The sequence below is a fragment of the Acipenser ruthenus genome, chromosome 12 (assembly GCF_902713425.1).
Source record: "Acipenser ruthenus chromosome 12, fAciRut3.2 maternal haplotype, whole genome shotgun sequence".
Lineage (NCBI taxonomy): Eukaryota > Metazoa > Chordata > Actinopteri > Acipenseriformes > Acipenseridae > Acipenser > Acipenser ruthenus.
The window spans coordinates 40,610,696-40,636,667 of record NC_081200.1 but is presented as its reverse complement, the minus strand read 5'-3'; the positions used below and the strand labels follow the sequence as shown (position 1 = coordinate 40,636,667).

At 40.0% G+C, this 25,972-nt stretch overlaps 2 protein-coding genes across 2 annotated transcripts; both read right to left on the bottom strand.

The window, feature by feature from the left end:
• Positions 1-585: 585 nt before the first annotated feature.
• Positions 586-7,732, bottom strand: LOC117416857 (leucine rich adaptor protein 1-like). Its single transcript, XM_034028288.3, has 2 exons — positions 6,903-7,732; positions 586-3,292 (listed from the first exon to the last, which is right to left on the bottom strand). Exons 1-2 carry the CDS (start codon positions 7,119-7,121, stop codon positions 2,534-2,536), a joined length of 978 nt encoding a protein of 325 aa, XP_033884179.1. The 5' UTR covers positions 7,122-7,732; the 3' UTR covers positions 586-2,533.
• A 5,200-nt stretch (positions 7,733-12,932) lies between these two features.
• Positions 12,933-19,660, bottom strand: LOC117416532 (uncharacterized). Its single transcript, XM_034027666.3, has 2 exons — positions 17,813-19,660; positions 12,933-14,495 (listed from the first exon to the last, which is right to left on the bottom strand). Exons 1-2 carry the CDS (start codon positions 18,210-18,212, stop codon positions 14,278-14,280), a joined length of 618 nt encoding a protein of 205 aa, XP_033883557.1. The 5' UTR covers positions 18,213-19,660; the 3' UTR covers positions 12,933-14,277.
• Positions 19,661-25,972: the final 6,312 nt, after the last annotated feature.

Genomic DNA, 25,972 nt, shown 5'->3' with positions numbered 1-25,972 from the left:
TAAAGGTCTGCCAAGCAGTTGGGGCCTGTGTTTTATATGCCACAAGTCTTTTGGCATTGCTTTTATTCAAACATGTCAATTGGAGTGGCAATTAAAATACTACTGGAGTCCTAAGCAACAGCTTCTGTATTCCCTCTGCTCAGCACATTTTTTTTTTTTTTATCTGAGCCCACACAACAATCATCACTGGCCATTGCATCACAAAACCACTGGCCTAGCACAACAATAAGTAATGCTTATTGTATTACTTGTATTGTAACACTTGAATGTATTTGTATTTGCTTGCAATTGTAAGTCGCCCTGGATAAGGGCGTCTGCTAAGAAATAAATAATAATAATAATAATAATAATAGCAATACTAGAAATACTAATCAAAGAATTTATAGGTGCTTTGGTGCATTCCTATGACATAAGACTCCCAATGCACAGCAGTTTGAGCCATTCCATGTTTTACTGCTAAGGGGAAAAAAAAAAACCTACAAAGCTAACCAGAAAATAATTTCAGCATCAAAGTCTTGGGCAAATTTGACTTTTAATTAAAAAAACAATAACTTTGTACCAAGTAATAAAGAAAGGTGAAACACATTTGTTTTAACAGGTTTTATTGTTTTCATGTGCAGGCTACGGACTTTATGTACATATTTATTATTATTATTATTTTTTTTTTTACCAGAAGCATATATGTTTACCTAATGCATATGTTTCACAATTCACAGATCTACATTATCTTACAAAAAACTACTTCTATTCAATCTGCAGACCATTACACACTAAACACAATCCAGTTCAAACACCAGAAGAATCGCCCTTTGGCAGCAGCAACCCCCAGCCACCGCTCAAGACTTCGCTTCAATGGCTTTTCTTTCTCCCAAATCAAAAGCACATTCAGCTTTGGCAAATTCAGAATATCATTTCCATATTAATTGAGGAACCACATCTAAGAGAGTTGGTGAGGATACACACACAGACAGACACACACACATATAGAAAGTTTCAGTTAATTTTCCTTTCAGTTTTTTTTTCTTCTCAAAAGCTTGACGGCAACCCTGGTCTAGACACAAACTATGTGGACTATTAAGCTTCCGAGGTTTCTATGCAAGGGTATGGAGAGAGAAACATGATGGTCTCTCATGTGTTGTGGAATTGCCCATTAGTATGCTGCTCAGCAGCCCATTCTGTTCCTCAAGTTGAGGTGATGTAATCAGAAGTAAGCCTGAAGGTCACACTAGTTTTAACCATCAACCCCCACCCCCACCCCCTAATCCAACAGCATGTAGGAACTGGAGGTTTAGTTGAACCCTTTCCCCACTTAAAAACTACAGGAGGACATGAAGATGATGTTTTCCCTCTGAAGAAAGCTGATTATGGAAGAGCTGTTTTCTGTCAATCGTGGGTCAGCTCCTATGCTAGCTAGGTTATTTTCACATCCATTGCTACTTTGGTGGATAGTGCTAATGAAGGCAGTCTCACAGACATGCCTTTTCTTAAAGCTGTGTTTTGGCACCGGCATTTCCTCAAAGCGAGTTCAGCTACATTGTTTTGCAAATTGGTGGTTGTTGTTAAACAGTTTTGCTTGATGTTCCAGATTCTGTTTTATTGTTTGCCAGTGCAGTCATTCTCTTGCCTGTACCAGCAACACAAATCCCCAGATGAGCTATTAATAGGAATGTTAATCGTGTTGAATGCTGTCAGTTTTTAGGTCGGTTTATTGAGATATTGTCCACGGTAAGAAGGTGCAATCCAACAGTATGAACTCTACAACATCGTGATCACAGAGCAATGCGGTTTTATTTGTCCTGCTCCTATAGTTGTGCTCCACCTGCATTAGCCTGCATCTCTACAATGATATGGCTGCCGTCTGCTGTAGTATATATTCCAAATGTAAAAACAAATGGCAGGTCTATCAATTAAAAAGGGTTTCTCATGTACAAACTTGCAGGAAATTTAAATCTGTATCCAGGCCAATAAGATGCTGTATCAATGCATGAATGTACAGGGTCTTTACGTGTCAGCCCTCTTCTGTGTTGCACTGCTGTTGGCTGAAGCTCTAGTGTGTACACATGGAGTTTCTGTATCTAGATTCCACAGGAGAGGGAATCTGGAGACATCAAATATTTAAATTATGTACAAACTGCAGGCACGGTAATGGAAAGCATCAAACTGGGCTGCAAGCACATTGCGTTTTTAGAAAGAAAAAGGGTGAGGGGGTGGAGTGATATATTAATATTTACTGCTGCATGGACAACAAGACAAAAACAAAGCACTAATTTTTCCCCCCTGTAAATTGTGTCTCAAATCAACTCAAATTACTTCCGATCTGATGTCCTCAACAAGTTTACATAGTTAGGCTTTTGTTAAGCTTCTAGTAGCGTAAAGTTTTGCAACATTCTAGAATCATACTGAGCACCTGAAACCTAGCATTGTGCCAGTTCTGCTTGTGAAGAGCTCATGGCTTGTGGCTAGGTTAAATTTCGGTGCCCTGGGGGTGGGGAGTGGCACTTCACCCCTGATGCCTGTCGGGTTTCTCCCTCTCTTACAAGAACGTCACATCGTCCTGAGACTGCACCCAGCGCCAGTGTGCATCGTACTCCAGGTGGATCTTAGTGTTCAGTTTACAGCTGTCCAAATCTATTTTACCATTTTTATAATGGTTCAGCTTGGGGCTGCCTTTGTATGGCTTGTCTGCTAAAGGAGGCCTTGTCTCCAGGATGTGGTCAAGGTCAGCACCCGGTTTGTCCAGATAGCCATTCCCTACGTTGCGTGACTTTGAAGGAAGCAGCTCCCTGTCAAGTCTGTTGGACTCCACTTTGGAAGGGTCCTGGGCTGGCTTACTCCAGCCCTGGTTCTCCCTAAACAGGTCTGTTCTGTGTAAAGGAGAGCCCTGTCCGCAGGCTTTGCCTCCTCCACCACCCAACTGCTGCTCATGATCAGACCTGCCACAGGGGCCACTATGGCCATTCACAGTGGAGCAGATTGCGGACTCTGAACTGGATGGGCAGTACTCATCCATGTCATCTGCCAAGGTGTCCAGGTAGCTGCCGATGGAGATGTTGTCCAGTTTGTCATTGGGGTCCTGCAGGCTGGAGGTCTCCTGGCTCTCCACCAGACTGTTCCAGCTGCCTCTCCTGGAGGTCTCCTGGCTCTCCACCAGGCTGTACTGGCTGCTGGTCAGGCTGCTACAGCGACTGGCCAGGTTCCCCTTCTCCTCCAGAATCCACTTGACCGCCTCGATCCCCTCATTCACCGTGACCAGCTGCTGAAGGATCTTCACATCAATGGAGCGCAGGTAGGCCTACGGGGGACGAAGACAACATGCGTCAGCTATTCAGCACCTGACACCAGCTTAGACTGACGTTGACAATAATAGGATCAGACCGTCTCTATTAAAAGGGATAATGATGAAAGGCTTAAAAAAAAAAAAAAAAAACATTGAATAGCATAACAATGTCTTGCCATATCATATCAATAACTCACACCCTGTGCAGCAGGTATTAGGATCCTGATCATAAGGGATTTCTAACAATGTTGTATTCGAGTGTTGTGGTTTTTTTTTTTACACATTTAAAAATACTATACTGTTACTATTCTGTACTATACTATACTACAACATTGTTTTCCTAAATGCTGGCATACTGTCAGCAGCAGAGCATTACTGTAATTCCATGTAGCAAATGTACAACAAAACTCAGAAAAAGCTCATCTGTTTGACTGCCAAAAGCCACTTTGTTAATTTACTGATGATTGAAACGAGTCTTCATTTATTTATCCCCCCCCCCCCAGCCCCACACTGCAGAAGTGACCTTTGTACCATCTGTAATCCAATAACCCCAACTCTGCCCTATTGATCACAAGCTCCCCCACCCCCAGTAAGAATGCGTGCTGCTCTCTCTACTCCTCTCTTCCAGAGAGCATATAACTGAATACAGCCCTCTCTACAGATTGACTGCCTGTAAAGACTGCTTAGCACAGTGACGAGAACACTGGGCTTTTTATAGATTTTCCCAAACAGAATGGCGCTGTATTTACTGCCTCTGGAAAAAACATTGGACCATTTCAGACATGGAGCATCTAATGAGCTGTGCCGTCTGCAAATTCTCAAAGGAAGCAGCAGGTATATTGTAAAAGGACAAGCCAAAGCTGGCACAGACAGTTTGAATAAGCTACGTCTATTCCAGCCATGTCTGGAATAAGCTACTTTGAACAAAGTGAGATAGTCGGAATTCTGTATCATTGGAAAGAGAAATATGGATACCATTGGGATAACCAGACACTGAAAAACAACCGTGTGGAATGTGATATCACAGAGGAAGGACAAGAGGAAAAAACATATTTGCTGCCAGACCAGGCTGACCTATAAAAATCACACCAGAGAGATGAATCGAGACGAATTCCGTTACAGACGTTCCACAATCTTGCAGAGGGACGACATTAATGGATTTCCAGTGTCTTCCACGCTACAGACGACCTCAGAGAATGCTAAATGTGTATGGCTGGGCAGCTGTCCAAAACTTTCTCTTAGATGAAGTACAGTACAGTATGGTCAAAGGCCTTCCCTGTACAGTAAAATACATTATTATTTATTTCTTAGCGTACACCCTTATCCAGGGTGACTTACAATTGTTTCAAAATATCACAGTACAAAGTATTATATCACACTGTAAAGTATCACATTTCAGAATCTCACAGTACACATAAGAGCAGTTGTAATGTACAATAAAATCAGTAGCAAAAGATCAAATTCAAATAAGAGCAAAACATAAAGAATACAGTAATTACATGTAAGAGCGGGTTCGACTAAGAGCAGTTAACTTATATTAAAAATATCGTTGATTCGAGTAAAGTCCAGTATGAGCACGTAGTAAGAACGATGAATGGATGAGAATTATTTCAATAAGAGCAATTACAAAAAACGTGAATACGGATACCTATAAGAGTGAAGTCAAGTACAAGATACAGCAAGTAGTTATAAATAACAGCAGTGGTCGAATATGGCAAGATATGGAGCAGTTCAGTGCAAGTACAAGCTGAAGCAAGCACTGGTACAACTGGGTGCCATCCAGTCCAGTATAGTGGAGAGTAGTGAGGTTTACAGATGCTATCTGAACAGGTGTGTCTTGAGGAGGCGCCGGAAGGTGGTCAGGGACTGAGCAGTCCTGTTATCTGTGAGTTGGTCATTCCACCACTGAGGGGCAAGGGAGGAGAAGGAGCGGGCTCTGGAAGCGGGGGAGTGGAGGAGGGTGCAGCTAGTCTGCCAGTGGTGGAGGAATGGAGGGGGTGAGAGGGGGTATAGGGAGAAATGAAAGTCTGGAGATTGGAGGGAGCAGAAAGGTCAAGACAGCGATAGACGAGTAAATGCTGAGCCACACATCCTAGCTGTCTGTCTTGAAGTGCAGAAGAGGCAGTTTCAGCAGCCAGGTCTCTGCGAGCTTCACACTGATTTCCTTCTGCTGATGCTTTCAAATGGAGATTTAGCAGAAAACCGGTGTAATTTACACGTTAAGTAATAAATCAGCTGGTGTCTCAAATTGTGCAGAAGCGGGAGAATTTCAGCTGGCAGGCACTACTTGAGCAGCAAAGTGCAAATGAGGAAACAGTAAATATCCCCAGGGGCCAATGCAGGGATGGAAAAAGACACCTATTGCATAGCAGTTTGATCCATTCCTGGTTTTAATGAGTTTACGAAGACACACATGAGCTTTTTAATTGTGCATTGTGGCTAACCAAGCTCATAGTAAAACATGTAATGGGTGAAACTGCTATGCAATAGGAATCTTACTTCTATCCCTGCAATGAGACAGTACCTAAGCTGTAAACTCATTGCTTTCAACCACTGGATTCAACTGAAGAAAAAAAGAAACAACATTAAGAGTGCTAACAGCTGTGGCCGATGTCCATTATTTTTACATCTACAGCAGTTAGCATGAACTAGTCCCTCTTGAAGACTTGTTGGTTCTTTCCATGTAAATATTAAATACTTAAATTTGGAATATCCTAATATTTCAAAGACAACATTATAAAAATTACAAAGTGATGCTGCTTCCAGGTACCAAATCACTTACTGAGGTGCAAAGGTCAAGCTGCAATCAGAACCCATGATATACCAGGAAGACACAACTTGGTTTGAACTGTAGTACTGTACTTGAAAAACCTGTACAGTATATCCCAAATTCAATTATTAAAACCAAGCGAAAAACCAAAGACCCTCAACACAAGAAAAGGGGAGACCAGTGATAATGCTAATGAGGTAAGAAAGATTATTGTTGGCATTCCTGCAACATAAACTCACTAGAGCATTGTTCAGAGCGGTCCTTGAAATGCTTTGAAACACATGGACACCACAGTTTTACTTGGATCTGGTTCCTGCAGGTCAAGTTTCAAGCAATGGTGCAGCAATGTAGGGCAGCTTTGACTAATAGGAGCCAGTGGACGTGTTTCATTGAAATCTTCGTTTTCAAATAAAACTTCACATTCATGAACCCCGGTTACCTCCCTTCACTACAAATGGTCAAACAAACTGAGAAGCAAATAAACAAACATTTTCACCTGTGGTCAAGCGATTCCAGCACACCCCCTATAAAAACAACGTGGTCATCTACTCCACGTGTACAGTATCTTCGCTTGTCTGGAGTAGGCTACACCTGTCGTCATCACCGCAGCATCGTTCCATTCCTGGAGCGCACCTCCAATAATACTGTACTGTACAGGGGTACCACCAAATATACCTTTCGCAAATAAATGATGTTATTCCAGAAATGTTAAATGCAATATTTACTTATACCGCACCTAGAATGTTGCATTTTCGTTTGTGCTAGTCCAGCAATCGCCCATGCTTTCACACAGCCTCCAGAAGACATACCTGCTGATATTTTTTTTTAGTTATAAATACAATATTTGTCTCTTACCATTTCGAGTTTTAAATCTCGTATTTTTTCAGCCAGACCTTTCTTCCCCGGGAGCGGCTCGCGCTCTTTGCTCTCCCCGGGGTTCAGGGTGTTGTCACCCAGAAGGAGAGCAGAGTCCTCCCGCAGCCATCTCAGCAACCCTTCCGGCGTTTTTCTTCCGATTTTACTTTCCACATCTTTAAGGTCCGGGAGGGACTCGCTGATAGTTTCGTCCACCATTTATTTCCCTGTGTTAAGAATCTACAGTACCCGTGCATCTACGTTATCTAATTTGAAAACGCATTCTAGCCATCAAATGAATACGTTGCACTTCTTCCATCCCATAGTAAGCAAACTTGTATTCCGTGTCTGTGTTCCAAATAGAAAGCCATATAATAAACCCATCCAGTACCAAACAAGTACAGTACTACTAGTTAATACTACATAGTATTCTGCCATACAGCGAATGCCTGCGGCTGTTTAATTAAGACACTACAAACACAATTTTAAAAGCCAGCAAGCAAAAACACCAGCACATGATTTCCAACCTTCCAAATCGACAAGTTAACATTTGGAAACGGCGTGTATTTTTATGGTGCATCGCGCATGCATACTCCATATGATGATGGATCTCCACCAGTATATAAACGCAGTTTTTTTTTTTTTTGTGGTCTTGTTTATATCGTCTCTGACTCACCAGTTACCCGTCCCTTTTTTAGTGTACGGTAAATTGAAATCAACCCTCCGTTGTTGTGAAATTCTCAAGATAAAGATATTCTTTCACTAGATCCCCTCCCCTTTTCTTGTTCGTTCACTTACATGAATGGAGACACCACAGATACACGGGATTCTAACACCGAGCTACCATAAAGCACATAATAGAGGAGCCCAGCACAATACGGCTATCGCGACATGACTATGCTCTATTTTGTAGTTATTATACATTTATTCTGAAGCATACTAACAAGCCCCGACGGTATATTAAAAGATAAACTTCTTAATAAATAAATAAATAATGTATTTATTGTATTGTATTCCCTTTGAGAATTCTCATAATGTCTAAAGATGTTGGGTTGCAGGTTTTAATCAAAGGGTTTAATGATAGAATATAATTGTTGTCTGTTTACTTAATTATTCTGTAGATTACCATGCTGTGCATTCTACGTTATTAGAAGACAGGTCTGTATGTTTGCACAAGGGTTTGTTTCACCTATAGGGACAGAAGCCACCTCCCCTTTTAGAAACCTGCCAGTAAACCAAATGCTTCTGCTACTACTGTGCTAGCAGGTGCACAGTGCCTGTGGAGAGGACAGAAATGATGCTCAAGTGCTATTGCAGCAGCACAGAAATTAAAAACCACATGGAGCTGAACAAAATAAACCTTGTATTTTAACTTGGGATAATAAAGCAACAAGCGCCTAAATATACACACAACCTATTTTAAGTATGGGACACTAACCCTTTAATGTCGTAATCATTTTAAACCTCGGCTCATGTCGTTGACTGCTGTAGTGATCTCAGATTGGATACCCAGGCTCTGATGCTTCTTATAGGGCTTTGCCGTGAGTCACACCTCATGACAAGTGGCTCACATGAGAAGCTCAGCTATTTTATTGTCCCATTATTCTTTCTCTTTATTTAGGTGACCCTGGTGCTCTATCACAAGTGTAGGTGGCTCACTACACCTCTTTCCTCCTGGTCAGTGTGAGAGGGCAGACCATTTGTATAGATTTGGTGCTTCTGGTGTAATTTTAAATATTATACATTATATACAAATATATTTGTGTTTACAGCAGCGGTTCATATTAAACCTCCTGCAATGCATCTAGTTCCCCTCCTACGGGCAGGCTAGCCTACAGGCAAGCTGGACTGGTTAGTCTGCCCTGATCACAGGGGAACGGAAAAGCGTGTGAGGGTGTGGTCAGGCCAAATTGGTTAATGAATTGCCCATTTAGCTAGGAGGCGGCTGCTCAGCCCAGTGCAACTTGGAATGCATGAACAGAGTATGCCTGTGGGCCCTTATTTTCACAGAGAGATCTCCGCCAGGGTCGTATGTTATTGCTTTTGCTTTTCAAAGCCTGTGTGAAGAGAATCTGCTTTGCTATCATTTTTTTGGTAAATTAAAGTGCACATTCAACTTCAGCTCCTGTCTCTTGCATTTGCCATTGCCGCTGCCCGTCTGCCTGACTGCAAGGCTACCCTGCTACAGTCAGACATTATACCACACTCCAGCATTCAGTTAGAGCGTCACAGTGCAGCAATACAAGTTCATTTGAAACTAATGCAGAGAAGTAACTCTATAAACAAATATTAAAAAACAACCCATGTACGTATTTGTTTGCAAGCTTGATGGTATTGTAAATATGTAATTAACTGTGTAACTGAAAGGTGAGTATAATGACCCCCCTGTTGTGATGTCAGAGTTAATGAGTGTTCCTCAGTCCTGTGAGTTGCAGATCAAAATATGTTTCACTACGACACGCGTGTCAAAGGAGATTAACGACGGAACAAATACGAGCTTAAAGAAGCACAGAGTTCCTGATGAGCACTTTCTTCAAAGATGATTTAAATGTGACTGTGTCACAGAATGTAAGGTTGGCAAGGATGGGGTTAAATCTGTCCCTGCCAGCAATCACAGGTGTGGCCATTCCCCAGTTAGGCCATTGGTGCTAATTGGGGAATGGCCACATGTATAAAAAAGGAAGCAAAATCCACTGTTGGTTGGAGGAGGCTGGGGGAGTTGAGAGGAGTTGAGGGGAGTTGAGGGGAGTTGAGGGGAGTTGAGGGCGCTTGCTTGTGGTGGCATGGTTGCTGGTTTTTGCCCTGCCTCCACCCTGCTACAGTATAGAAAAAATCAAACATTCTTAATATTTACATTTTCACATATTTCTAAACCTTGGAATTTCTTGGAAACTATGAGAAATCTAGATGAATAACAAGATATATAAATACATATGCATATACACAGACACATAAAAGTGAGTCATTTTGATTTCTATTGTGGACATCAGACTTTACCACTAAACATGGCAGCGAAGCACAGACTGATATCTAAGTCATGCTACCCTACTAGGTAAGGTAAGCTCACCCTATCCAGGAGGTTCCTTTCTTTGCAATGAAGTAATATCACAGCTGTTTCATGCTAGTAAACATTTTCATCATGGTAAAGTAATTGTCAGACCAAAAAAAGAAAAAAAGTACCTCCTCAAATATTTTCCTGCTGATCTAATGAAACTATTAGTGAGTTAAAAAGTTCAGATCTGGAAACTGTTAGCACATTTTTGGCAAAACAAATATAATTTATTGTGTGCGTGCGCATGTGTGTGTACGTGCGTGCGTGCGTGCGTGCGTCCATGTGTGCGTGCGTGGGTGCGTGCGTGCATGCGTGTATGTGTGCGTGCGTGGGTGCGTGCGTGCGTGCATGTGTGCGTGAGCGGGTGCGTGCGTGTGCGTGCGTGGGTGCGTGCATGTGTGTGTGTGTATTGGAGTGGATGGAAAGATGGAAAGAGCTATAGAACCTTTAGAAATATATATTTTTAAATATGATCCTGTGGTGTTCCACCAGGAGCCTAGTGTAAGACATGAAAGTGTTTCCACATTGTGAGAATGCAGGATGAGTCTCATTGCAATGGGGTGGCTTCCCTTTTTGCACAGGTATAATGAAAGAAAAGTTAATTGCATAATGACAGGTTTCATTTGGAAATAAAATGTATAGTGCCTTCTTCAGTATACTGCATTGGACATATAATAAATATAATCATACAATAAACACAAACAAATTCAATAAATAAATGAAAGTTATAACCCTTGATACTGAAACCATGCTGACTGTGCTGTAGGACTGTGTTGTGTTTTGTGTCTCTCTGTCAGACACTGAACCATGCAGACAGACAGGACAGCGAAAGGAAAAAAGAAAAAAATGCCTTTGAAATATGTACAGTACACTTTACATTTGACAAATTCAACGGCTTGCCCTGTGAAATTGAAATAAAGAAACATGACCCATCTGACATCATCAGCCTTCCAATTGTATCTGACAAAACACAGCCACGCTGAAATGAAAGGAGCAGCCAAATAAACGTGTGGTATCTACAAATAGTACACATCAGATAAGGATGGGATATGAAAATAGTTTAACAAGATTCAACGACTGTGACTAGCTAGGGCTCCCCCCCTCGCATTTCTGTTATTCTGAAGTGTGCGACCGTTTTTCTATCATGTCTCGAGCTGAACGTTATTTTAACTTTTTCCTTTTCGGAATACACCTTTCGTTGGAAATATATTTGTTGAATATGAGCCAGGGGTTATTGAAAGAGACTCTGCTCCCATTTTATTAGATACTGCAGAGCCGAAGGTCTGTAGGGTTGCCGTGAATGGTACACCTCCGCCCTCTAGTGACGCACTACTCAATCTGTCGCAGTTTTCCTTTCCATTGTTCTTTCTTAATTATTATGCTGTGAATAAAGTTTGTTTGGGGGAGATTTAAAAATAATTCTGTTCTGCAATGTGCTGCCCAGTTGCAAAGGGTCTGTGTGTGTATATCCCAAAAACATATTCTATTCATTTCCAGAGATTATTTTTGTACAATAATCATTATCTGCCACGTGTCCCATGCAACATTACAATGCGTACGGTGGGGTGCAAAAATGACACTCAGATTAGTCGGTATAGACTTTCAGATGTAATTGAATGAAGCTCATTTTACCGAGCAGAGGCAATTGTGTCTTGTCCCAGGAGCAGCGAGATTTAATTTCGGGATAGATTACGTTTTGTATTGATATTCCAAACCCTCTTAGGACTTGGGAGCTGCACGCCTCCTGCATGCTTCCGTGTTAAAAGTGTATCGAACTGTGTGTTGTTATTTGTTACATAAGTCATTGCTACATAAATTGCAACAAGTTAACATACTTCTGTGTTCTGACATGTGAATATATTGTATTTGTATAAGTTACAAGGACAGTGTGTCATACAAAGATAACAGAGTAACCCTAGGGGTTAACAAACAGTCAGGTACCTCTATATCGGTCTTTAGTACGAAATGCAATATTGGCCGTATTCAAAAGCCTGTATAATTGAACACAGCATGGTTAAGCAAAAAAAAGAGAAGTCATTGACATGTCCTTGTAAAGTTTTTTTTAATAGTTTTGACAGAAGAAAGTAAAGTATAAGACAGCGATATACACAAGCTTCAAGCAGTAGATGTACCCATGCAGTTACCCATACATAACCATAGCTGGGTGTGTTTTTATCATATACGCTACACAGCTAATGTATTGCATGAACACAACCGACTGGCAAAGGAAAGCTGCCAGGGTAAAGTTGACTTCCGGCCACCCCCTGCTGTTGTGCAAATACAAACAGCCCTTATTTTTATTTTTATATATTTTTGTGCGTGTAGGGGGGGGGGGGCAACTCTTTATGATGCAGCAGCTTCTCTTCCCCACCCCCCACACCCCCTGTTCTCTGGAGGTACTTGTGTTACATAGTTTAACATGTCATTAATCCCATGCTATGCCTTACAAAAGGAAGGGTACGTGAAATGCACAGAAAATACAGCTAGTACATATTAGTGCATACAATACTTTGAAAGAGTATTTAATACTCGACTAACATACATCTTGAATACTGGAACTAGAATACAATACTGATCTGCAGAAACATCTTGAACTGACCGATACCTGCCTCCTATAATTACAGAGGACATGTTATACTGTATGTAATGAAACTCGAGATCACTGAGCTGGATATATATCCCCTTCAGTCAAGAAGTTTTTCATTTTATTTTTAGAAATCTTGAAACAGTTTGTGTGAACTCGATGCAGTTCCAGAAGCTGCCCTGCCAAAACTTTGGTGGGAAAAAAAGCATATGTGCATTATAAAATGGATACATAGATAGGAAATTAACATGATATAGCTGTGCAGGTGATATACATACCGTTATATAATTACTGGTATTTAAAGCAAGTCCGTCGTATCGTTGTATAACTATAATCCTGGCATACGAATAAGCCAAAATTATGTATATATATATATATATATATATATATATATATATATATATATATATATATATATATATATATATATATATTCAACCCTGCACCGTGTGCTATACTTTTCAATTGGTATGGCGTTTTAGTGTTACAGTTTTGAACTGTCCTTCAATATCCTTTGCTTATTAACACAACTTGCGTGTCAGCGCCCTCTTGTGGTGTATGTATTTTAATGCAACTACGGAGTCATTCCGAGGCCTGCAATATGCTGATCCTTCAGAAACCACGTCACTTGTAATGCAGTCATGCATATTCCCTGATGGCAGCATTTAGGTTAAAAAATTAAAAATCCCTTGCAGTTTTATATGAATGAAATGCAAATGAATCTCAGAATGTCCACGGCTACAGTATATTTTGAATTAAACATTAAATGCAACTTCACTGTGTTTCCCTGTAATTCTGAGCATGAATTTGATGAAATACCAAATTAATCACAAACAAAATAACCATAGTAAAAATGGTAACACTTTACATTGTGTCTCTAATTACTGTGTATTTACATTGTAATTACTCAGTAAATACATGTGTACTTACACATAATTACAGTGTTATTATACATATTAAGCACATGTACATCTTTTTGTATGATATATGTAAGTACACAATTGTATCAGAAAGGGTTAGGGTTAGTGTTAGGAGGGTTATGGTTAGGTTTAGAGTTAGGGTTAGGGTTACATCATGCAAAAAAGTTACACATTAAGTACATTGTAACCATGCATAATAACATTGTAACTATGTGTAAGTACACATGCATTTACTAAGTAACTACTATGTAAATACACAGTAATACGATACACTTAATGTAAAGTTTTACCATAATGTGACATGCAACAAATGGTATAATCCAGCTTGAAATTACTTTGTATTTAGAATTGTTTTTTCCTCATACTTTGAGAACAAAACACAAGCAAGCGTACCTTAGAATTCATAAAATGATTGTTCATCTTTAAAACATAAATGGACGGATTCCAAAAAGATATTTAAACCCATCAGTGTACCAGTGTTCAAGTGTGCGCATATCCAACCAATAGCTCTGTTTATAAGTCCACTTTGAAGGTAAAATGAAAGTCTTTTTTTATTTTTATTTGTTTACAGTTACAAGTACATAAGACATCAGTGCACAGAACTGACAATTTTCCTCTCCACGATCCAGAACAGCAATGTAGCTTTTGCTAAATCTTTGCAGTAACGCATCCCGCTTAATGCATTATCCTTGAACTTCCCCCCTGTGTTAAAACAAGAGCCGATCTGCCGCTGCCCGATAGGTCGTGCTGTTGCAGCGTCCCGAGACACACAAGAGCTGTTGATTGAAAGAGTATTATTATACAGACACGGCGGTGGGTTTAAGTGCCGCTGCACGCCTCCCCCCGGGGTAACTGTGAAGTCTCGTGTATAGTGATGATCAGCTGATCAGCTCCGAGCTCGTGCTCAGTCTGAATCCTATCCATTCGGTTCATTTCATCCAGGTGTGGGTAGTGAGTGACGTCATTCATGCTGTTTGTGATGCAGTTCACGTCGCTCTTGTTGCTGTTGTCATCGGGACTAGGACCACATATCCAGTCTGCGCGAACACAGAAACAACTGTTAGGCTTTTTGTTTTTTCCCCCTCATAATTAACAATTACTGTTCACAGCATAGCAACTGGGCTCTATAACCTGAAGCAATGGTTTGCTAATCAGCTGCACTTCCATGATTGCTGAAAGATAACCACAATCTAAAACAGCTAGACTGTGGTGGTTATGTCGATTTGCTACCTGATTAGCAGTGTGTAAAGACAGTGCAGGGACTCAGAGCTGCTTGCATACCTTGCAAGGAAACACTGTTCTGTAAAGACTAGCGTATTTCAATGGCATGCCCTATAAATAGGTTTCAGCATCTCAGAAGAATAAGTTATTCTAGGGTTAGGTGAAAGCAACACTGACGGGCATAGCTGTCACAGCACCGGATTGAGCCCACAGGTCTGTGCAATGTATTTGATAAGTAACACTAAAGTGCTACATATCATATTTTTTCTTTATATATATATATATATATATATATATATATATATATATATATATATATATATATATATATATATATATATATATATATATGTAGTAATCGCCAATTAATTTTTACCCCGTTTTTCTCCAAATTTGAAATGCCCAATTGTATTTAGACTCAGTCCAACGCTACCACGGCGAAGACGCTTCTTTTCACTTCAGGGCGGCCATGCAGCCAACCCAGGGGCAGCTTACAGGCAAGCCCGATAGCAGAGCATATTGTAAAAAGTTGTCAGGATGTTAACAATGAAAAGAAAAATGACAGGTACGTTATTTAAACCATCGTAGCAGCACGTGGGGGTGTGTAATGCTATATTCTTCGGAACCCCGCTACTTACTCTCTAAGGTACACAAGGAATTAAGCGGTTGTTCAGACGGTTTCTTCTTAAAATACATTTGCAATAATCACAGCTAATGGGAGGATGACATTGACGAGTAATTAAAACACTGTTAATTGCACGAATTAGAATTTTCCAAAACTGAAACTTAATTGATTTGGACCTATGGACTATGGAGAGGTCGATGGTTAGCCAGGCAATGTGGTTGAAGTACTCTCCCGTACCACAAGGTGGCAGTCGATCAAAATTCAGAATATTGGTTAAGCAGTGTCCAAAAAAGTCATCTAAATACGTGATCTCTTGTTGCATTACTTCTGCATTAGCTAGTAACTGTTTAAAACAACTAAAGCACCAAGCAGAACGATCTGCCCACAACAGACCAATGCGCCAGTTTTCTTTTCTAATATACAGAATAATACTGCTCCTCAGACAGTGATGTGTCAAACTCAATTTAAAAAAGAAAGAGAGAGAAAGGGGTGATGGGAGATTGTGAGGTTTCGGTCTGAGGAATCGATACAATGAAATGAGTTCTTCTAGAGTAAGAAAAGCAACAGGAGACTGAAAAGGTCATGACGATTGAGGCACTGTCCCAGAAAATGAAAAGTGACGCCGGTATCACTTGAGCGTGCTTCCAGGAGGTGCGAGTAAAGTGTATTTCAGAAACGGAACGGGAAGTCCTGATGAAAAACAAACACAGGGACGTAATCAAGCATCCTTCCTAGTTTGAGCTCTTCCTACAACGACACCCTCATTCTGCATGAGATACGAAGCACTCCCGTCCTTATGACTCTTCCTTCTAGCATTACTATGTTATACTGCAGTGTGGTAGCTAATTATTTCTATTGGAATAGGCATTACAATATGAATAGCAGATATGTACTGCATTCAGTTATCCAGAAAACTTCTAAAACTGTGCATTCCCAAACATACTGCGAAATCATTATTTGTTGTACTTTTTTAACTAGAAAAAAAGAAAACACGTTTTAATGGTGATACAATCTATATGAGGTGGGACAGTGTGTTAAATAGTAATACACACTATTTGAAATGATTTGAATTGTGATAAAATGATTTGGGTAGGTGCTTGATGTAATCCAAGGTGAATCCCCAGTGCTGTAAAATTCTCTGGTTTATTTTATGGGGCTGATTAAATCAACACAAATTAAATAACAGAACCGTCAGTAGCTCTCCAAAAAACAGAATTTCATTAAAATGAACTTTGTTTAAGGAGAGAAGAGCAAGCTAATACAAATAACACAAATACCAAGTGAGTTAGTTCAAATTAAATAAGTGGCATGTTTTTTAAAACCCCCTATGTGAATTGGGATTTATGTGGGTGGTTTAAAACAAACAAACAAACAAACAAACAAACAAGCAAACAAACACACAAAACAGTGCATCTTTTAATTCAATGTTTTATATTCTAAGTCAAATAACCAAACTGACATTTTTAATATAACATACGACATAAAATTAAGTTTAAAATATAGTGTCATTTACATCCAGCTCACCAGCGTTTGCCGATATAATATAATTACAGATTTGCTGTATTAAATTGGACGGTTTGAGCTAAAATATAGGAGCAAACAACAGATCCAACTAATTAATTAAAGCATAATGAATATTTACGAATGGCTAAAAATAATAATAATTTCTAATAAGTAGAAATCAGACGAGAAGATGAAGTTTCTACAGTACATTTACATTTAAAGCATGTGCTAAAGCCATTAAGCTAAAGCTGCAAGTATCTAAAAGAGTGCTTAAAAAGAAATCATTGCTGTGTGTCCAGACATGTATAGTAGAGAATGGGCTAGTGATTGTTCAATGCCATTTGAAGTTCAGGGACAGTAACGCTAGCAGCAGTGGTACTAACAGCAGGTGTATACTGATGTGATATATTGACTATATACATATATTTGTGATTTGCTAATAATCCATGCTTTTTTCTATTTACATACAAGTTAACAACCTAAAAGGTGGCATTTAGAATGCCTTGGGGCACCTGGAATGCAGAGTGCATTGCTCATGTAAATTACTGAGCGTCATATTATTAATATATGCTAATAAACGTGGAAAGTCGTTATATGGAACACTCGCGTTCTTCTAATAAGGAGCGTAACTATTAAAATGAATTAATTGAAATGCCCTGGCTCCAATATGCTGCCTCCAATTACAACACAATCTATACGTTCTGCTGTTGTCTTCTATATCCATATGCTCACATCACTTTTAAATGTATTTAGACATCAGCCACTACAATCCTGTAAAGCTCCAGAAATAACATAAGCGACGCGCATCACCTAATCCACGGGATACGGGTAATATGCGATTAAAAGAATAATACATATATGCATATTAGAAATAAAAAAAGCTAAAATAGACATAAAAGTTTAAAAGATATTTGTTGTAAGAGAGAACATTTTGAATATAATAATAATAATAATAATAATAATAATAATAATAATAATAATAATAATAATAATAATAATACTCACCCACAAATTCATGGACCAAGTCCTTAATGAGGTGCCCCACAATGGCGTAGACTACGACCACTACGACGAGCGCTGCCATTAATAAGTACAGCACGGCTTTGGGTAGCGGGATCGCGTCCCGGGCAGGGGGCTTGAAGTCAGTATACAGAAGTTCATTCTCTGAGTAAGAGTACTGGAACAGGTGCTCAAGCCCAGTGGTGTGGTTCGAGGTGTTCACAGGCTGGCTGTTTGGCACAAAGCTGCTGCGGTCTGGCTCCAGGACGCTCACCAAGGAACTGGTGGTGGCTTCCATCGAGCTGACACTTTGATGAACCAGGCTGGCTGTTCTGTTGACAAGCGGTAATATCTGAGAGAGGAAATAGCTCCAGTCTTTGATGGCACTGGTGTTACACACAATCATGATGACCTCCAAATTAATAATAATAAAATAAAATAAAAACAACTAAATGTGTAACAACAAATAAACCCCGAATTTAAATATGAGGCTCGCCTTTCAAAAAAGATATGTGGCATGCTGAAGTCTATCCGATCTTTGCCAAGTAGAATGCACGTTTCCTATTTTGAAAGAGGTTTGTAAAGTGTGCAGCACTGCCGCGATTGCGCATCCCTCTGCCTGTACCTTGTTCAGCGTGGAAATTACCTGTTTTTGTAAAGTACAAGACAATTATTGAGTTGACTCGAACTGTAGTTAGATGTAACTATCAAGAATGCATTTAGGCTAGACTGGTTCCAATACAAATGGAATTAACTAAAACGGGTATCTTTCGGTAAAATAACTTTCAGATCTCCCACACACTCCATGCATTAATTTACTAGCGTCATCATCCCAGTTAATCCAGTTAAAAGATGACATTGTCTGGAAAATCCACAAAGTAAAAGGACGAAACTTTTTCAAAGTCCAAAACCGGAATGAATTCCAAAGCGATAGTTTCTCTTGATCCTGTCTACACACAAGGTAAAACTATGATTCCCCGCACTCACAATTCAACAAATGCGCCTGTGCTTATTATTTCTAAAGTAAACGCTGGCCTTGTCCTCACAGCAACACAGCCCAGAGCTGGTTCCTCACTCTTCGATTGTCGCGTTCGTATTTAGGTCGAAAATTGTTTCCCTTCGCGGTGATATTTGATCCACAGAAAGCAGCTGTCTGTCGATATTGGCTGAGCGCTCCGTGGTGCGAACTCCCGACCCCAGTGCTGACTGCGAGAGGAGCTGTCCAGTGCTGAATCGAAATTCGCAGGATTAGACGAGGGATTGAGGATTTAATATGAACACAATATATCCTTCCATATCAACAGTGTATACCAGTTCAATTAGACTGCATGCACACCAAAGTACTTTCACCGTGTGTATAATAGCAGTTTTTTTATATTTATATATATAAACCCATCCTGTCTCAAAACAAGACGACGTGCCACTTCAACCAACCATCAAGACGTTAACGAAGAAGAATCTTTAGCAAGAAAATTATTCCTCTTACTACGAACTCAATCAACGGATTCCCGAAGCCCGTGCGCGCAACGACCTCGAAGCTGTGTGACAGACACGGCAGGGAATTGTAATCTGGTGATTCTACCTGGATTGCTCTCGCAGTCTCAGCTGCATCCTGAGTCCTTAAGCATTACAATCAGTGACGCGGCTATCTGAAGTTCGGACTACAAAATAACAACGTGGTCCCTTTTTCAATAGTCCACTGGTGTCTAACACTAACCGATACCGGGTCCTCAGCCCTGTCCTTACCCGTACCCTTGCTGATCTCCTTGCCCATCCGAGTGGTCCTTTAGCTGGGTCCCTTCTCAGCAATGGGCAGGAGGGTGCAGGGGTGTGTAGGTGGGGATATTCTGTTGGAATGCGTTTAGACAACAATGATTTTAGTTTTAGACGCGAAATGATTCCGCAACGAGAACACAACCACTGTTTGTATTAATGCCCGAATGGGAGACGTAAACCCAGTGGTCAAAATTGAAATCTGGGGGGGGGGGGGGGTCAGTACCTAACCCACTAGGTCAAAAGGACTGAAGTCTACAATGAATTAATAACGGTCTGAAAGTGTTGATTGCAAATTGAAGTCTGGCCGTCTGAGACCTCTTCCTGTTGCAATTGCAAATATTTTTAAACATACTTAAAATATGCATAACATGTAGAATTTTATTACAGCATCGTATTGCTTATGCATGTGTTATGGTAATTTACCACTGGAAAAAAATGAAGATTCTAATAAATAAATAAATAAACAAATAAATAAATAAATATACTTTTATATTCTTACAGGGAACCAGCATTGTTTCCAATTACGGTAAAGATGATTACTTTATAAATTGGAATATCTTTCTGATGATGTTCCAGATCTGCAGCTTCGTTAGGGCATACTCATTTCTGAATGACTTTCTGCTAACATCCAGTCCACTGAGATAAGAAACGCGTTTCTTAGTCTTCTGGGGTTTCATGTTGGTTTGTGATTCTTAATGCTGTTTTATATTTTCTGTTTGCTGAAGAGCCAGCAAGAAGTAATGCAAAATTGATGCATTTTACTAATCTGATCTTCCTCTGTGATCAAACGAATAAATGTATTAAGTTACTTTAAATTTTTTTATGCAGATTTTTTTAAAGTGAATCTTTTACATTTTTGCACCATAGTTTAGCTAGCTTTCCATTGGGTGAAGGAGTGGCAACACAAAGCACAGACAGAGGCTGGGCACAAACCCCATTGCCTCATGCTGTGCAGCGCTAGACCTTAACCAATCTATAAAATGGCCAGTCTTTCTCGTGGGAGTGGATACAGAGCTGCTATATGCCCCTTTGTATTCATTACCTCATATACACTACTGGGGTCTTGTACGACCCCTCTTACCCTGTGCTTCAATAGTCAAAGTCTCCCTATTCTTTATTTACAATGCTTACCTTTCCCATGCTTGGACTGTGCTTTATTACATGTTGCTATGCTTTTACTGTGCTCCACTGTTATACATATTCCTGTGCAGGTAGATATATACACACCATGCAGCATTCATTAGGCATCAGTACCTGTGCTGTAAATAAAAGGCCCAGTGTTCAGGAGTCGTAGATGTCAAACGAAATTACCTAGTGTTCCACTGGTGGTGTAATAATGCAATCATGACTGCAAAATGAATTGAAGGAACAAGAGGAAAGGTTTCCTATTCATTTCTGTCACATGATTAATCTCCCTCCTCTTCACTGTCTCTGTGTCCATCCCATTCAGCCAGTGAGAGCTGAGGAGGCTGCCAGCACGGTGGGACACGGCACTCCATCACTGCCTCCCCTCCCCAGCGCAATGCAGCCAGGGACTGCTCGCATTAGCCGGCGTCATTATGAGCTACTTCTTATTTCAGAGGGCAGGAGGAAAGCATAATCTGTGTTTGATTTACAGCCTCCCAGCCCAGCCTGTTACTGTGTCTGTCAGAGCTCTACTAGCGAGCACAAGCTAACATGTAATATGTGCCTGAACTGCATGCATATCTAATACACACACACACACACACACACACACACACACACACACACTCACTCACACACACACACACACACACACACACTTACACACACACACACTCACACACACTCACACACACTCACACACACTCACACACACTTACACACACACACACACACACACACTCACACACACACACACACACACACACATTCACACACACATGCACACTCACACACACTCACACACACTCACACACATTCTTCTTGATGATTACCCAGTGAAATGAGTTTCAGCATTGAAAAAGACTGGGATCTAAGGGTGCATTCACACTGGGTTCATTTGGTTCAGATTTTCAAACTAAGTGTGGTTAGGTTACGTTTGGTCAAAAGGACTGAGTTTGGTTTGTTTGTTTCAATGCAATGTGAAAGCACAGTCAGCTCAGAAAAATGTGAACCAGCAAAAAGAACCGAGTCCCTTTGAAGTGACCCGAGTCCTTTTACACTGAGGTGCACATGTGAATGCAAAAGGAGCAGAATTTCTGAGTGAACTTTGTTTAGTTCGGTTTGTTTAGAAAAAACATTCCCTTTAAATCTGTTCATAAACAACACCCTATAAATGCTGATAAACAACAACCTGTACAAGCTAATAAAAAAATAATAATATGCGCCTAAATCTCAAAAACAAAACCCTATTTACCACTTCACTTACCAGAGGACGCTCCAAGCTGTTTTTTTTAATTTTCCTGAAGTGTTTTTCATTAGCATTTTAAATTATGAATCCAATTAAAGCCTGGCCTCCCTCTATCTCAAATAATTAAAATCCACATTTAAAACAACTGCTTGAATTCTTATTGTTGTAAGAATAACAATACTATTTGAAAGCTTTGGTTTTATTTCAGGGCTGTATTTGAACCAGAACACATCATTTAAAACCTCCTGTGGGAGATTGTAATACATTGAGGCTATATTTGAGTGTAGGTTTGAACATGACTGTGCACACTGCTGCTTAGCTTTGTTGAAGGTGAGCATTGCCTCTGGGGTACCCGACAATATAATACAGAGTGCAATTTCTACATAGTAATACAATGCTGCTGTTTGACCATCCCAGGGAAGCTCCATGATAAGAAGTGGCTGTCTTTCTTGAATCACTGCTCTTTTGCAGGGTGTGCCAAAGGCTGTCAGTCTGAAGCCCTCCAAGCTGGGCTGGCATGTGGCTGCTCAGATTTTGTTTGCAGAGCTATTACAAGCAAAGCACAATCTGGCATGACCCACAGATATCTGGACAAACACACCTGTTTAATCACACTTGGAAAGCAATGTGTCATTTGAAAAACCGTTGGCTTGAGAAGAACTTCTGGTTTTACAAACCAGTTTGTTTCTTACGGATCACAGAAGAAAATCCACGACTTTACATTTGGTAGTAAATAATAAACAAGGTAAATACCAGACTATTTAATATCCTGTAGTAGTGCAGTGATACAGATTCACCAGCTTTCCACACTCTCACAAACCTGTAATCAATGCACTCTAATTACAAACACTCTACTGGAGCCCCTTGATTTACATTTCTTACAATTAAGCTATAGCTTATGCATAGATTTAACATGTGATTAACAATGAGGGGGAATTGTGGATTTCTAAAAAGAGAAAGAAAAAAAGGTAACGATAGCAGAGATGTGTGTGTACTCAGAGCGAATCAGAAACATTTCTGAAACTGAGATCATCATAACAAAACAAACAAAAATAAAAAAGCAATTACAGCAGCCAAGCGTTTTTCCTGTTGGGAATTGCCTGCTATTCCATCTTGATTACACTCTGATAACGACTGAGGCCTGGGCTTGGTGTGTTCATGTGACAAGGACTGGAAATGATGACTGTCCCCATTTCTCACTTGCTTTTTAGGTGGAAATGACTGATGCTTATAATACCCTTTTCACATGAGGTGTATAATACCATTTTCACACATCTCAGACTCACCCTGCCACAATGAATGGGAGGCATTTTGTTCCCAAGTTACAGTATTAAGACTCTTGATCAGCTTGATCAGAGAACCTGTGGTCTGTAAGGATCAGGTGTTGAAGACGGCTTAGTACTGAGTATCTCTGAGCTCAATTTCAAAAAAAGATTTATTTTTTTTGTCCTATTTTGTAGATACTAATATTCAATTTTCAGGGTGCAGATGGAAACATCAGATAAACTTCAAAACACAATACTGCATTTAGCACAATAGTCTATGGTTGATAGAGTGTTGTTATTAGTGTATGTTCGTTCCAAATGTGGCTATTTTACAAAAGTCGGTGTAGTACATTTCATTCGGTCTCTTGTGATTTAAAACCAATATTTAATTAAAGGCATGATAAACATGTGGCATTAGCATGTAATGCGTTATTTGGTATTCTCAGTGATGCTTTGGAGCTTGTAATGTTGGTGTACATCTGCGCTGAGAGATAGACAAGGTGGTAGTTTGATTGTCACCCCCCTCCCTGGTGAGGCTGAACGTGAGGAGGCTTGGGAAGGAGAAGGTAATCTCAACAGCATGGCACAGACCCCTGCCTGATCAGGGCCTAACGAATACCTGACTAACTGCATGGGAAACTGGTGGAACGTGATGAAACAGACCGGAAAAATATATTTTTTCTTGTTCCACAGAGATAAGGCGTTACGCTTTTTAATTGCATTTATGTGTCATTTTTTTCCCGAAATCTTACTGCACTCAAAAAGGTTGAAGTGACAAGTTGTTTAGTCATATGGTCAGATGATGACCACATGGGTGCCATAGCAACAAAGAATTACTTGTGTCAATTGTGTGCAGACAGTGTAGGAGGTAAAGCGTGATTGATATTCTGATGGTGTTTCAAACTGAACTGGAGCACTGCGTCGCCAGCTCTGATGTCAACATATCAGCAAATTCACTGTACTAGCCGAGCCAAGAGACTCCTGTGATGTTTACAGCAGTGTGCAAATGTATTAGAACACCTCAAGATTTGTCATTGATATCCTTTATATACATACCTGCATGGAAACCTTTGGGTGTGAGAATTTACAGTTTTGTTCAGGCATTTGTGTGTGAAAATGTTAGATCACTTTGCGCAGGCATCTTAAACAACTGTGCAAGAAATTATTCCCGCTTGTGTGCCAATGACAAAATAACAAAGGTTTATCAATCAGACAGCAAACAAGAGGCAAAGAGAGCAGCACAGCTACACGAGCGCCCAACATAAAAGCCTCTTTGCTGTTCAAAGTGCCCTCTGCAGACAGACAGCTGAGTGTTTGAATGCTCTCACTCTTTTTAAGGCTCTGTGTGGCACTTGTTTTTTTTCCTACACATGGTTGAGAGTTCCAGTGGTGTTGTAATTGCTCAGTGTGACCCTCTCGATGAATGGAGAGCAGAGAAACAGACAGTGGTCCCGAGGGGACACAGCTTCGAGACCTTGTTATTCCTCTCAACAATCACATTAACCCTGAGCGACAGTCGACTACACCACAGTGTGGATGGAATAGCAAATCACCTGGAGTGATCCAGTACATCTATACCACTTGTTTCAATTACAAGGATCTGAACAGTGGATGTTGGAAACCCTATATTTGTTTTCTGTTCATCACTGTGTGTGTTTTTGCTCAAAAGAGCCAAGTCGAAGTGTGTTTGAAAACAAACAGTGGAGGTGCTGATAGGCTTTTGATACCATGGTAACTACACTCATTTCTTTTGATTCAAATCTATGAGCTGCATGCTCATTTAAAGACCAGTCAGTGCAATTTAATGGTCTAATGTTGAGCTCCCTACAATTTATCATGAAATAAATTCACCTTGAAGATTTTCGGGATGACAGTAAAATACACTGTATCAAATCTTGCACTGTGAAGAGAGCATGCTTCAGAGAAACTATGTTCTCCTGTGTGTGTGTCTGCTTTGCACCCTTAGAAATGTGCATCTTATACTGTACATTCATTTTAAATGAAACTCATTTAAGCACCCCGGACCTACACAGATATCTTTTGAAATGTTCTTTGAAGTCATAGTGAACATATGTTATAATTAATTGAGATCACAGTGATGAACAGAAAACAAACAAAGCATCCAGGCTTGAGTGAATATTGCTCTCTGCGTGACTACAGGTAAGGAATGGCACGCTCTGATGGTCAGCTAAGCAGGTGTGATGGGATGTCTGCTTGCGAGAAATGAAGAAGAAAATGGCATGAGACGGAGCTCCAGTCTCTACCATAAGTTTTAAAATGATGGCTTTATTTACACTTCAAGATCCTGGGCAGACAACTGTAGCACAGTTTAACTAAACTGACCTAAGCATGAGTACATTTAAATGCAGTAATTGACAGTGTTTAGGGTACAATTGACATCTGACAACAGGTTAGAACAGGCTCATAGCATTTCTCTATTATCTTTATATATATATATATATATATATATATATATATATATATATATATATATATATATATATATATATATATATATATATATATTACTCTAACAGCAAAGGGCAGCTCTCATTTTCAATGATAAAGAACGTTATTCACACCAGAAATCTCTATGACAAAGTGGTTTTCGATTATGAATCAAGGTGGGCAACCAGAGATCCATTTTGCCACAAGTTTTTCCATGACGGTTTTTCTTCTAGCAAAAAAAAAAACAAACATGAAATGGACTTCCCATTTTTCTCCATGTGGCAGGGCAGAGGCCCTTGTATA

Excerpts from the sequence above, each read along its gene's own strand:
- LOC117416857 (XM_034028288.3), bottom strand. The coding sequence starts at position 7,121 with ATGGTGGACGAAACTATCAGCGAGTCCCTCCCGGACCTTAAAGATGTG. Across the intron at positions 3,293-6,902 it reads GAGATTTAAAACTCGAAATG|GCCTACCTGCGCTCCATTGA; the intron begins GTAAGAGACAAA and ends CGTCCCCCGTAG.
- LOC117416532 (XM_034027666.3), bottom strand. The coding sequence starts at position 18,212 with ATGATTGTGTGTAACACCAGTGCCATCAAAGACTGGAGCTATTTCCTC. Across the intron at positions 14,496-17,812 it reads CTTGGTCCATGAATTTGTGG|ACTGGATATGTGGTCCTAGT; the intron begins GTGAGTATTATT and ends GTGTTCGCGCAG.